The sequence below is a fragment of the Sinohyriopsis cumingii genome, chromosome 2 (genome assembly GCF_028554795.1).
Source record: "Sinohyriopsis cumingii isolate HCF-2022 chromosome 2, ASM2855479v2, whole genome shotgun sequence".
In the NCBI taxonomy this organism is placed as follows: Eukaryota; Metazoa; Mollusca; class Bivalvia; order Unionida; family Unionidae; genus Sinohyriopsis; species Sinohyriopsis cumingii.
Window position 1 is genome coordinate 7545851 of NC_142962.1, and position 14818 is coordinate 7560668.

Below are 14818 nucleotides of genomic sequence, written 5' to 3' on the forward strand. Positions count from 1 at the left end.
GACGCCAGCAGCACGCCATATTGCATTGTTATCATCGCCCCTTCGCGTCAGCGCGATTGTATGCTTAGCCCCATAGACAACTTTTCTGACATTTCTGCAGAATCCAAATATGTGATGGAGTGGAATCGCGCATGAAAACTGTCGGCGTGGTCCTTGCAACATTCCTACTCGTGCTGCGAATCCTAGATTGTAATCATTGTTGGTGCTTTTTATAATATTGAAATTAGCGCCTGGTCTTGCTCTGCGGTCTGGATTGGCTGCTTCAGCCTGTGGGTCAACTGCGGTATCTCTTTCCGCCAGCACGTTAACGTACTGAAGATGGTCAGCGTTATTGGTGGTGTCCTTCGAAAACATCATAGATGGGCCCGCCGATCTTGTATAATCATCCGAGTATCTCGCCAACCCAATTATCGTCGTTGCAACATCAACCTCGCGTTCTATTGATTCAATTTCTCGCCCGTCAATAAGATATCTGGCGCTCTCAAATAACGCCATGATACCGTTGTTGACGAAGCCAACTCGAACACGATGGTCATCTGCGTATGGTGCATTATCGGCAGCATTTGTCACGAGTTCCCCCTCAATTTCGATAAACGCTTCACACGGCAAAAAATATTTACTAGTATCTTGGACCTGAAGTTCAATTCGCGATCGTAGGTCGGGTTGCGCTGCATAATAAGAATAATATTGATAATCACGGACAGAATCATCCCTGCGCACTGGGGCGTCCATATCAAACGCGGGATCAGCGGTACGCGCAAACATTTTATTATTTATCATGTTGATGTTTTCAATTGCGATTTTTTCGTCGTAAATTCTTTGAATTTAAACCACTCCCCGCTATCGCGTTCATGAGCGCGTTGGATGCCGCATCGGCGGATGGCGAAGTCGCCAACGACGGAGTCGTCGCCAACGACTGAGTCGTCGCCAATGACTCTAATTTTTCTTCCACGGCGTTATTTATTACTTTACTGACATTTGCAGGCATCACTATCGTTGATGGCATCTGTTTTCTTTTTGAAAATCTCTTAGATTTCACCAATGACATTAGTTTGTCCCGCGCGGCTGAAAGCGCCTTTCCGGCAACATCTCCAATAGCACTAATACCCTTATCACGAATAACATCAATAGCCTTCATTCCTAATTGTTTGGCTAACGGCGCTACTTTTGGAGCCATTCTTGTAAATAACCCCGCAATGGTGCTACCGAGACCATCTCCATAGTACGCGCGGTAAACAGGCAATCGCGAGTTTACCACGTAGACGAGTACTGGTTTATCGTGATTGTAGTGTATGATCATCCTTATTAAAAACACCAGTTTTCCAATTAATCATCCACGAGTTCGTCTATGAGCGTTCGATATGCATTAATGTCCATAATACCGCCTGCAAATAAACGCTTGCAAATATCAGCGGCCTCATTGATTATTTCCGTAGAGTTATTTCCGGCTCGTTTTCCTCCGATTAGTACTTCCAGCCGTGATATATCACTGAGAACACTATTAGGACAGGTAACGCCATAGGATTCTTTACCAACAGAGTATCCTTTTCCTTTTTTTGGTGTTATAATCTTAACTTCCTTGTGGAATGCGTCGTAATCGGATTTACTATGATGTGGTAATGCATCTTTATGTTTACTTGCTAAATACACTATTCTTGCCCAGTCCTTTAACGACTTTATATTTTTCTCGTAACCGCTATTGATATGCTTCTTATCTCGTATGTTCTTAGCAAAATTGTTGGCAGTAAAATTAATTAATTCTTCCCTGTTGCTGAAGCCTCTAATTTGATCTATTGTGCTCTTCTTGAGTACAATACGGGGTATATTCCCCTCTTTTTCTTCCGGTATTTCTTCTTCTGGTGTTTCTTCGGGTATTTCTTCTTCTGGTTCTTTCGCAGTAGCACCTAGTTCTTCTTCGTCGGCCATTGTAACATAAGGTTCTTGTGGTTCGGTTATAGCGAGTGGTGGTGGCCTCCGTGTTGTAGCAGCCGCTATTTTTGCAGGGAGTGTTTCTAAAGACCTTTTTGTTTGTTCGGTCTGAGTTGCTATCTTTTCAAGCGCACCAAGAACGGGTACAGTTACCGCCGTAACATCCTTAGTCGCTTTAGTTACCGGGGCAAATAACTGTTCGCTTCCAACAGTAAAATCGGTTTGCATTTGTTGTCGCGTTTGAAGTTTCTCTCTCACCCTGTCTCGTAACGGTATAAACTTTCTAAGCGCTGCTAGTCGCTCTCTGGCTAGCCGAGTAGTAAGTGATTCACCTACCATTATTGCAAATTACTCCGCAAATTTCTAATTTTCCGCCGAGTGTACCATCGGGGGCTCCACGGAGTTTTCGTCTATAATCCTTCTAATGTTTTTGATCTTACTAGAAATCTCCCGGCGTCGTTCATAAACACGTCCGAGTTTTTTTCGTATTATTTCAACGGCAGTGAATAGTCCAATGAATGCATTTGCGTCATTGTGGTACAGGTTCTCATTAATCGTATGTTGTAATCGTTTTATAAAAAAATACTCGCGGGCCAGGGTAAAACGCCCCCGTTTCGACTGTTCGTTAATAATCTCATAATCGGATAATATTTTTTCACTGTCGAGACCATCAGATAATTCAATTCCTTGATTTTTTAATTTTGAAATCTCAGTTAATATATTATTGATGTCTTCGATATTCATTATTCTTATAAAACATCTTATTTCTAATATCAAAAATTTTAATAAAATTATTGGGGTCATTTTTGACCCCGTTTTTTGTATGGACAGTACAATGCCGTAGATCTCCACTCGAGTGTTGTGGCAGATTGCAGGCATACATGGACAGTACAATGCCGTAGATCTCCACTCGAGTGTTGTGGCAGATTACAGGCATATACATATACTTAATTAAGGACATTCACATCTTGGAACCCCAAAGCATACATCTCCGGGAGGGAGGCCTAGGGTGACAAACGTCATCGTAGACCGCCCAGAAGATATGCTTGGGGGACATCACTACATGTACTTAATTAAGGATGAATATATTTACAATGAAATGATTGATGGATGATGGGACGGCACAAGACAGCACAAACATAAAACGGCGGGGCGGAACTCTACGGCCAATTCAACTAATCAAAAGCAACCCAATTAAATTAACCCGGTTGCATGATTGTGAACAAAAGACAACCACACGCCCGGGTCAAGAGCGTGGGTTAGTTTTGATTAGTTGAATTGGCTTTCGAAAGCCCCAGGCTTATAACGAGTCATCTTATATATAAAGTGACTAATACAGCGGCGTCAGTCACAAGGTGTGTGTTAATTTGAATTCCCTTGAATCGTTTGAATCCTTAAATACTTATTAATGGTGTTTCACGGCATTTAAATGAAACCAAATACTCAAATAAAACATTAAAAAAAAGAATACAGCTGTTAGATAATAGCGTGTATTTCATTAGTTTTCATCGTAAAATGATTAATTAATCGCAACATTAATTGGACTTCAAGGGACGCAACATTAATTAGACTTCAAGGGACGTAACTCTTGTCATGCGACGCTATCACAAAACGAGTTATCTCCCTTTGATGTTATATATGAAAATCGAATTCTATGACCCGTCTTTTTTGAGATCGCTGTTTGATATATTCGTTCTGCAACAAATTGTATTGAGGCGATACAAATGTCAAAATATTTTCCTGCCTCATTCATCGACTGAAATATTTTTTCCTCGTGAGTTGTTGTATCAAATGACTTTACGGGTTTTGCTTTCTTTGAGTACTTACCAGTTTGGCCTTTTTTACTATTTTCACTCTGAGAGATGGCTTGCAGATTACACAGTCTATTATTTTGATAATTAGAATCAATGTGATCAATAACGAGACTATCTTTGATCAATCCGTGGAAACATTCATAGATGATTCTGTGACAGAGATATTTTTTCCCTCCAGCAGTAAACATTAAATACCCGTGATTGTTTTTCCATCCAACCGGCTTCTTCAGTCTACGATTTCTAACAATACCGTCGCGAGATGCCTCGTAATTGACGAGCAGGGGATGCGGCTGAAATTCTTGGTCCATTTGTATAATAATACTACTTGTCTAATTTATTATTTGGTTTAATTATGAATCTTTCAACGTAGTCTTGGGGGGTTTTGATGACGAAGTCAGCGGTGGGGTCAATGACGGCGTTTTTTATTCGTTTGTCATAATAACGTTTTAACTCTCTGTATCGCTTTCCGCCACAATTGATACACAACTGCGATTTTCCTCTTACACCGACGTGGCAAACCAAGCACGGGAGGGGGCCAAGAGAACCATTACGAACGCTTTGTAAATGATACCCGCAGAATTCACCTCTACATGATTTATTGCACGGGGTTGTCGACCCAATCATCAACCATTTGCAGTGATTCATTATACTATATTCTTTCATTTAAATACTTGTTTTAATTATATGGATGAGTTCGAGAGATTGGCAGCAATTAAGCCCCGGAAAAATATTAGGTTTAATCTCGATAGAGTCCTCAAGGACACACCAAAAGCGTTAATAAACGATAAAACCCTGTTGAGTAAAATACGCGATTGTATCAATGAATTCAAGCGTGATGGCGCATCTCACAGTTGGTCAACATTTCGAATTGATGGCATTGTTGATGCTACCATGAACGACAACCGCGCAGCAATGATAATATCACAACTTGACGGTAAAAGGTATTTCTTCAGAGTAAAATTCATTGTCCGGGTGGAATCAGGCGATTGGATCATGCGTGATAAATTTGAACCAGTTCTCAGCGACAAGAAAACAGTCACTGTCAGCCGCGACTCCAAGCCGGGGTTGTTAACCGGAATTGACAAACCATACTATGAACGAGCGTATCCTGAAACAGCAGTTGTTTATGGAATATACCCGTTAAATAAGAAACCTGATATCGGAAAACTGAAACCGATGAAACAGTCAACTGGGATAAATTGTGTAGCAGAACGAATAATAGAGCATTTTACAAATGCATGTCGAGGAAACAAATTGACTGATTTACGACGTAGCAAAATCAACCAGTGGGAACTAACCGTAAAAGAGCGTGGAGCAACCATCAGCGACATAGCGAGATTAGAAACGTCGTTGAGATTTCCAATAACCGTTACAACGATAACCGGTGAAGTATTATACGAATCGAAGTATAAATCGAAGGGAGCCCCAATCAAAATTATCGATCATAACGAACACGCATGGACGCCCGTGATCACAATATTTCCACGGGATAGAACAGTAAAGTATATACCCGAAGAATTTTTAGGAGAAGAATTCTCCCGGGATGGTTTTCTCGCGGAGAGGAAACTATTTGATGCTATTGCCTACTTGTGTAAAAACGACCCTGTATCAGTGTGGTTACTTCGCAGCGCTGAAAACGATGCGGATACCTTTGATCAGTTTGTAAGACCAAACGGCGAATTATATCGCACTGAAGCATTTCACAACAGGATGAAAAAAACCGCCATGGAATTTGAAGAGCATGATGAACAACTGCTAACAAATTGTTTTACGATTCCATCGGTTGTAGCTCATGTTGCAGCAAGGAAAAATGCGTGGAGACCAACGCGCAAGGAATTTCTGCCGGATGTACAATCCAGTTGTTTGGAGTATTATCACGGTGGATTATGGAACACTGAATACAACCGCGACGCTATGATCTCGGTTGATATGGTTGCCTGCTATCCAGCGAGTTTTCTCGGGTATGGATCCGCCGCTGAGTATTTTAAACGATTTGGACACCCCAGTCATGAAATGACTCGTGTTGCTATTAATGGACCACTGCCTGATTTTGATTTAACCGGATTCGCTCGCATAGTATCATTTGAATTCGCGGCAGGACTCCATCGCTGTTGCTATATTTGGATCGGTAGACACATAGCTGAAAAGAAGTGGTTGCCAATAGCGCTGCTACGGTATATGATTGATTGTAGCATGCTAGTTTCGTTGATTGTCAGTGACGCGATTATATCATACCGGGCGCAGACTGAAGTCTGGTTACCAGAACCAGAGCGTCTAGATAGCATAATTGATGAATCCAGAAAACACATTGATGCCGACGAGGAATATATCATCGAATGGTCCAGGAGGATATTCAACCAACGAAACCACGAGGCAAAAGATCTCGGTAGAAGAATAATTGGTAAGTTTACACAAGGTGGAAAAAACTGCGATTACAAACGATATTGCTCACGGCTGATTATAGATGACGCAGAATATGATTTCGTAATCAAGGACGCAGTGGCGAAAAATAGATACGTGAACTGCAAAACAGCTTTCTTGTCCAATGGAACAAGGTTGGGTACAGTTGTTACCTACAGCGATGGAGACAGCCCGGCATACCCGCATTTGAGGGCGTCTATGCTGGGATATGCCGCTATTAATTTATTCTCGATGATAAATAGATTTCCTGACACCGCGGTTAGAGTAGCCGTTGATTCATTTTATACTGACGTAGCGTATAAGGGAAACGTAGCCGAGTTTACTAGTCCGGACGAGAGTTGGGGTACATGGAGAATTAAAAATGAAATACGACGCGATTATTCCCCGTCAGCAGATGTCACCGTTGAGAACGACTACTTACGCGGTGATAAATTATCAGAATGGTCTAATGCACCATCGTGTTCTGATCCAATTTGTAGACACAAGACGGTTTATTTAAGCGGCTGTGGCGGGTCAGGAAAGACGACTCGGGCAATTGAATTATTTCGAACGCGGGCAAGTATAATCGTGCTTACACCGACCCATAGACTAGCGCGAGAAATAAAACAACGAAATGTTGACGCCGTTACTTATCACAGCTTCTTTCGATACAGCGGCGGTGAGTGGACTCCTGATCGAATGGGTGAAAAATTTATTCCCGACATTATCATCTGGGATGAGATATGTACTGTTTCGTTAGATACTTTACAAATGTTTCTTGAGTGGTTGCTGCGCGCGAATACAGCGGTAATCATGTGTGGGGACCATGGCCAACCACCACCATTTGTCGGCGAGGGTCCACATGATTGGTTGAGCGGGTTCGTGGACTATTATGAAGAAACCGATACTGATTACCGAGCACTTGATGAACAACTGCGCGAGGTTAAGAAATTAATCAGATTACAGCCGGATAGAATTCAATGTGAAATAATTCGCGAGGTGATTCCGGAAACGCCGTTAAATGAATTCTGGGAAACATGGAGACCAAACGATTTGATTGTAGCGAGTAGAAAGATAGTCAGAGACACACTTCAGCGGAAGTTGTTTACGTTGCATAAGGAAAAGTTTCCAACGCGTCCAGTGCCGTTATGTTATAGACCCGCGGACACACGCCGGCAGAACATTGAAGTTGAAATTCCAGCCCCGACAGCGTCGGGGACAAAAAAACAAATTCTCGTGCTGAATGATATTGTGCTCGTTGATATCAGCGTCGTCGAGGACGTGCTACGTGCTGATAAATCCCCGTGGACGCTAGGATACGCAACAACAATACATTCCTCGCAGGGACTAACCATCACGGACACAATTGTTTGGATAGTTGATAATCGCATCGAATGGTCGAATCTAGTCTATCTTGCAGTGTCCAGAGTACGAAGGATAAATCAGCTTCGAAGAATTGTTATTGACGAAGCCGGTGACGGAGTCACTGACGAAGCCGGCGACAAAGTCACCATCGATGCAAGCGTCATTGATAGAAAACTCTCGGGTTACCGCCAACAGGATAAAAAAAAACAGCGGCGTTTTGATATTGATGCCGAATTAATAATCTCGCTACGACAACAACAGAATAATCACTGCGCGAGTTGCAATTGTATAATGAGTTGGCGTTATTCGGATAAAGACACTCGCCAATTTACCGTGGATAGGATCGATAACAGTCTCGGTCATGTCAAAAACAATGTGAGGTTGACCTGTCTTGAGTGCAATAGACGCAACGGTGCTAGTTAAGACCACGTGGGGGTAATTGAGTATCGTTAGGTATCACTTGTAGTTGCTCGCGTGTAAATCCGCGCTGAGGAGCAGTTGAATCCAGTCTGTAGATCGGTGGTCTACCAGTTGATCGTGTTATCGTTGATATGTTATGTGTGGTAACACTCCAAATAGGATCGGTAGCCCTTTTTTTACCGCCTTCAAGCTCTCCTGGTTCATATAGATATCTAACAGTGACATCGCCAAGAATCGGCTTAGAAACGCTATTTATTTTTAATTTTCCGGGTATATGCTCGTATTTAATCGCGTCGCTGGGCTTCATGTTGATTACTCGGGTAATCTCGTTATTTAACGCTGCAATTACACCTGGCAACCTTTTAACCCATTCACGAGATCGTTTTTCTTGGATGAATTCCTTCGCGTATTGATATCCAAATAACCGTTCAGCGAGAGTCCGATTGAATCGTTCAACAATTGCCTGATCACGATGTAGCGCAGTATGACCTCGTCGTATCGCGACGCTATGATGTTTCAGCGTTGATAAAACAGCGCCGCGAAATTCACTACCGGGATCAACTTGTAATAGATTTGGCCAGCGCAGAGGGCCTCTTCGATAAATTCTTTCAAACGCAGCGGCTACTTCAGTTGCCGACTTTGTTTTTAACGGCTCCGCTTGTTTGTATCGACTCGCAACATCAACTACGGTTAGCGCGTATTTGTAACCGTTGTCATGCGGCAGAAATAGTATATCAGCCTGATGAACTTCATTAGGTACGCTGACATCAAAGCGCGAGAAGTTGATTTGTTTAGGCGGTGGTAGATAGATTTGCCATATAGCCTGTTTGGATAACCAATTAGCCGCAGTGGTCTTTGTTACCTTTGCAGCGCTTGCAAGCTTACCAATTGCGGCCTTCCCCTTCCAGTATCCTCTCGGGGAATAATAGATGGAATCCATGTTGTTATTATAAACGTTAGCGTTTTCAATTACCAGCGCGAGAAGCTCCGCTTCCAATCATTAATTTACCTTTCATAGCCGATTTTACCAACCATGAAGCCAATTTTTCTTTGACGGATTTATCAGGAATAGCATTTAACGCGTGAATTAATTTTACGTCCGCGATATGACGCTGTTGCAGATCGCTACTTTTGTAAGCAACATCATGAGCATGACACGCCTTATCGATAGCGTTTATTGGATACTCACCGGGTTTGGGCTGATTTTGATCATCGAGTCTAATATCTAATCGTGTTCCGGGGCCACAGTAGTTATATCCTGGGAGGTGTTTTTCTCCTGGATACTTTGCCCACGGTGTTCCGGGGAGTTTTGACAATTTGGCTGCGATGTCACCTCCTCGCTTTTTTTTAAAACATCTCCGGGTCTAATAGAAATAAATCTAAATTTCTTTGTACCGCATTGTACACACTTACCAGTAAGCGCCGATCTGTTATTTCTTGTCGTAACGGTTGTCATATCATTTGTACCAGTACGTACTCTACACTTCACACAATATAGATCCATAATTTATGTATAGAGATATGAATATAATTGATTTTTCGGCGACTAAAACAAGAGAACCAGTTAAGCATGTTGCAGCGTTACCAAACTCGATCCGGATGATTATCATCGGACCATCTGGATCCGGCAAGACGCAATTGTTACTTAATTTAATAATGAGATGGATGAAGTGGGATAAGTTGTATTTGGTTGCTCCTAGCGTAGATGATCAACGATGCTACGAGGTGTTGAAAGATTTCAACGAGAATGCATCAGCGATCGCTAAAAAAAATGTTATTGAGTTTATTACGGATATCAATGATGCACCGGGTATTGATGATATTGATGGCGACGTTAACAATCTAGTCGTGTACGATGATGTTATGTTAGACAATCAAAAAAACCCAGCTAGGATATTTTCCAGAGGCAGGCATAAAAACACTGACGTGATATATGTCACTCAACGATACACTCAGATTCCAAAAGTAATTAGAGACAACTGTAATATTCTTGCTGTGTTCAACGGCGTTGATACACACACGCTACGAAATATTTGGCAGACATGGTGCGGCGGTGACATGGACTTTAATGTTTTTCGAAACTTTTTTAGTCATGCTCAGTCGACCCCACATGGATTCGTAACGATAAATTTACATGATCCTCGGACACGATATCGTATCGGACTTGACCAAATATTCGGTTAGTTGTAAATAATTTTCATTGTAAATAACCACTTAGCAGCAGAGGGGGCGATGACATCGACGCGGTCGTCGATGTGCTTACCGGACGCTGACGACGCTGGGGATCGACGCGCAGAAGGTGTTAATTAAACCAAATGACGACGCGACGATCCCCCAACGACGTCGTCGTTTTTTTTTTACCAGGCGCTGACGACACTAGATCGTTGAGTGCAGAAAGTAATAATTAAGCAAAATAACGATTGGACAAAATGTCCGATTCGCCCCCTCTGCTGCTCAACCCACTGTGCTTACATCATGATCATCAGAAAGTACAGATGGTGCAACTTGATGGACAGTGGTTTAAGTAAGAGATCATTCATTTGTACTTTAATAACTGACTGGCCTAGTGTTGATGGCTGTATTGGCTTCCATTGATGTTGAGCAGTCAAACGAAAACGTGACAAAACTGATTAATCTTGACAGGTGTTTTATTTGTGCTCATAGAGATGGAAGTATTGTTTTAGTGTTATTGGTTATGTCAGCTTCAACTGATGTTATTCACTTGGTCGAAAACACTGTGTAAGTATTGAACTTGCCAGGTCTTTAATTTTTTCTCATGCAGGTGGTAATATTGCTTTAAACATTAAATTGACATCCGTTTGCATCGGCATAGTTTTATTCTTTTGTATTCTTTTTTTGGGTATTTGTAGAGGTTAAACCATGAAATTAAATACTTACTAATATGCTAACTTTGACAGACAAAATCACGAATTTAAGTACCCACTAAAATGCCTTTTTTTATACAAAACCACAAAAATCAAGTCCAACGCAAATAAATGATACTACAGTATATAATGATAATAATACTCGTAATTTATCAGAAAATCATCTTCCTATATGTTTCATGCAGGTATGACTTGATCTAACATTGTTTAAGTTTGCTAAGCTTGTTGGTAAGCGGCTGCCTTATGCCACACTGCATGGTGAATTCCAACTTTTCTGAAGGCAATTGACCCTGACACTACACCAACATAAATGTCACAAAATCAAAAATGGGGTTGGAAGGGTAAGAGGGAATTCAAACTATTGCTGTGGGTGCTACTAGCAGTAGCCCCAGGAAGCATATTTTATTACCTTATCATCAAAGGTCACAAACAAAAGTCAACTTGTGTTTTGATCTCACTTAGTTTGAGCAACTACCTGCTGATCCATTAGATGTTTAAAGTGAGAACACCAATTTTCATGCCTAATTATACAAACTGCCCAGACAAAAAGTCAGTAATGTGATTTACAATTACAGTTAAGCTGTCATTAGTACGTTGACTGGGAGGGTCAATAAGCTATGAAAGATTTCTAATCATACTCAGGTCATGACCCAGAATTCATTAATGACAGTGGATGTATATTTTACATTATTATCAATCTGTATTCTAGGCAAGGGTAATGAGGACAAGAGAGGCCAGCCAATCACAGTTGGTGTTTCAGAAAAGAATTGGTTATACCTTAATGGGCAGCCAGTCATCTGTAGCAGAGAGATTGAAGTGGCAGCCATTGTGTCTGCCATAAACCCATCCATCAATGCCACAACAGACAGTGTTGAAATGGGAGCATTACAGCAGGTATTGAAATTCAAACTTGAGTTTAAATCCTGAAATCTACAGCAGAGCTGTACATATGGGTGCTTTTCTGTGTTTAGCACCACGCCATTTAAAAGGGGTTAGGTGCAGTTGTACATTATTACAACTGCATAATCAGTATCACATATCTTTTATTGAGTGACTAATTAGTGACTAATTATAAATAGTAGAGATCTGTACGTCAAGCCCCAACATTTATTGCATTCACTGTTCTCAAGTCTGGAAAAATCAGCAGATTTTCTTCCTTCCCAGAAATGAGGCTGCTTTCAACATTACAGCAACATCCAAAATTTGCTTTACATTTTATCTAAAATCTTGACTGGTAACAAGAAATTAAACTAACATACTAAAAAGCAGTCTAGTTAAGAAGACAGAATTCAGACAAAAATGGTTTCTCTGTGATAGGGTGATTGGCACCTAATCCCATCATTTGTCAGTTGCTGCTTCGGCTTTCATTTGCATGTCATTGGCTTGTCATTTGCATGTCATTGGCTTGTCATTTGCATGTCATTCGGATGCAGATACTAATCATTGTGTGCATTTTCTCATGTCGGAGTAATCCAAGGAGTTTTCTCATCATAATGAAGTATGCTCCATCTATTCTCATGTCGGAGCAATCCAGGGAGTTTTCTCATCATGATGGAAGTATCTTCCGTCTACTCTCATGTTGGAGCAATCCAGGGAGTGTTCTCATCATAATGGAAGTATGCTCCATCTATTCTCCCTCATAAGTTTGCTCCACCTTTATCACAGACAAAAACATTTAATATTTTTTACCATATTTTTCAGCATTTAAGTGGATCCTTTTTTTACCTATAAGACAGGGTTTTGTCTTGTACTTTGAATTTATTACGTGCTTAAAATTGCTTCTTCAAGTACCAGTAATACTGAGATTTTGAGTTGCAATCAGCAAAATCAGAAAATGGTATGATAGCTGTCTTGTGTCAGTAAATTGTTATAAACTAATATGACTGATTTATACTATAATTGTTATAAATTAATATGACTGATTTATACTATAATTGTTATAAACTAATATGACTGATTTATACTATAATTGTTATCATTAGTTTGTATGCATTTGTATCTGCTTGTATTTTTTCATTTCAAAAACATGAAATGAAAGAAAACAATGAAAGAGTTTACAATTTATCGGTTGTTTAGTTTACAATTTATTGGTCATGTAGTTTACAATTTATTGGTCATGTAGTTTACAATTTATTGGTCGTGTAGTAAGGTCTATACTCTGTAGTGTACTGTACTTATGTTCCTAAAAAAATATGAATGTGTATAGCTTTATTCATCTTTTTTAAAAAATATCCTATCATGTTTTAACCATAGTACCATTGATATTTAATTTATCAGTAGTTATTTGACGCACTCAAGAAATTACCAGTACATCTTTTTCATTGATATAATTAATTCTACAAAGTAAAATAGTCCATCTCAATGACTTGAATGTTTGATGAATATTTATAAAATGCTGTAGATTAAGCACATAACTATCATATATTCACTTTACTATCGTATATTCACTTTACTATCGTATATTCACTTTACTATCGTATATTCACTTTACTATCGTATGTTCACTTTACTATCGTATATTCACTTTCACTTTACTATCGTATATTCACTTTACTATCGTATATTCACTTTACTATCATATATTCACTTTACTATCGTATATTCACTTTACTATCGTATATTCACTTTACTATCGTATATTCACTTTACTATCATATATTCACTTTACTATCATATAACCACTAAAGAAAGTCCATAATGTAGGTTAATATTCAGAATACAGATGGACTACTCATAGCTCTTCAATGATCCGTTTTTAGCTTGATATTTCAGCCTAAAGCAAAATGTAATGTCGACACATCCATCTTCACTCTTAATAAGCTGTTGTTTTGGTGTCTGTCTTTGATTATAATTGATAAATTAGTCTTTGGTTTCCAGCAACAATTCGAACCAGTTGACCTTGATAATGTCTTTGTGTAATAGACATCACTGGTACAGTTATGTTCTCTATCATTATTCCACATTAGTTGCTGGTTTTAGGATCTCAGTTGGATCAAGAAATAAGGCCCTCTCTCTTCTCTATCATTATTCCACATCAGTTGCTGGTTTTAGGATCTCAGTTGGATCAAGAAATAAGGCCCTCTCTCTTCTCTATCATTATTCCACATCAATTGCTGGTTTTAGGATCTCAGTTGGATCAAGAAATAAGGCCCTCTCTCTTCTCTATCATTATTCCACATCAATTGCTGGTTTTAGGATCTCAGTTGGATCAAGAAATAAGGCCCTCTCTCTTCTCTATCATTATTCCACATCAATTGCTGGTTTTAGGATCTCAGTTGGATCAAGAAATAAGGCCCTCTCTCTTCTCTGGATGTAAATAATGTTAGTTACCTGAGTGCTCTGTTTTATTGATAAAAGTATGCAACATTAATAAAATAATTTAGAACATTGAGGTGCTTTCAATTATAATTGATAACTTGTCAAAGATTATGTTTTATGAAACTGTTGTATGTGTAAATTTGCCATAGAATTTCATTTATGTTTTATATAATTATTTTTAAAAAGTTTTAATTTATTCTTTTCATGTGACTTTTCCTTGTTTTTCTGTCTTTATGGTTAATTTTCTTTACATTTCTCTCTCGTCTTCCTCTGCTTTACATGTTCAGTTATAATACTGGTAATTTATCTGAGGTGTTTACCATTTTAGCCAATCAAAGATTAACTTAACTCTATGTTGAATTTGTGAATTTGAAACAATGCAAAAATTCAATTAGAGCTATAAAAATAAAATAAAAATGTGGATCAAAGTTTGCATTTATGCATCCTGAAATGTCTCATCATTTGAAAGTGTATACAAAAACAGACATACTTATGGAGTTGGCTCTTAAATACTAAGCAATGAATTGCACTGCAATCAAAATGGGGGGAAAAAAAACATGTTAGCATTACTGACTGAAATGTTTACATAATCTGAAACAGAACTTAATGAAATGTGTAGTTTCTGTTGAAAAAGGTGCAGCCAAGATTTTGATCTGGCTTCGTGTTATGCTTTGTCAGCTTATATAT

At 39.5% G+C, this 14818-nt stretch overlaps 1 protein-coding gene across 1 annotated transcript in view; it reads left to right on the top strand.

Moving 5' to 3' along the window:
- The window catches only part of LOC149804303 (menin-like), an 82152-nt gene that overhangs the window by 36982 nt on the left and 30352 nt on the right, over positions 1 to 14818 (top strand). The window contains exon 3 of the mRNA XM_089938609.1: positions 11523 to 11707. Coding sequence (XP_089794735.1) covers positions 11523 to 11707 — 185 coding nt within the window. The remainder of the gene's footprint in view (positions 1 to 11522; positions 11708 to 14818) is intronic.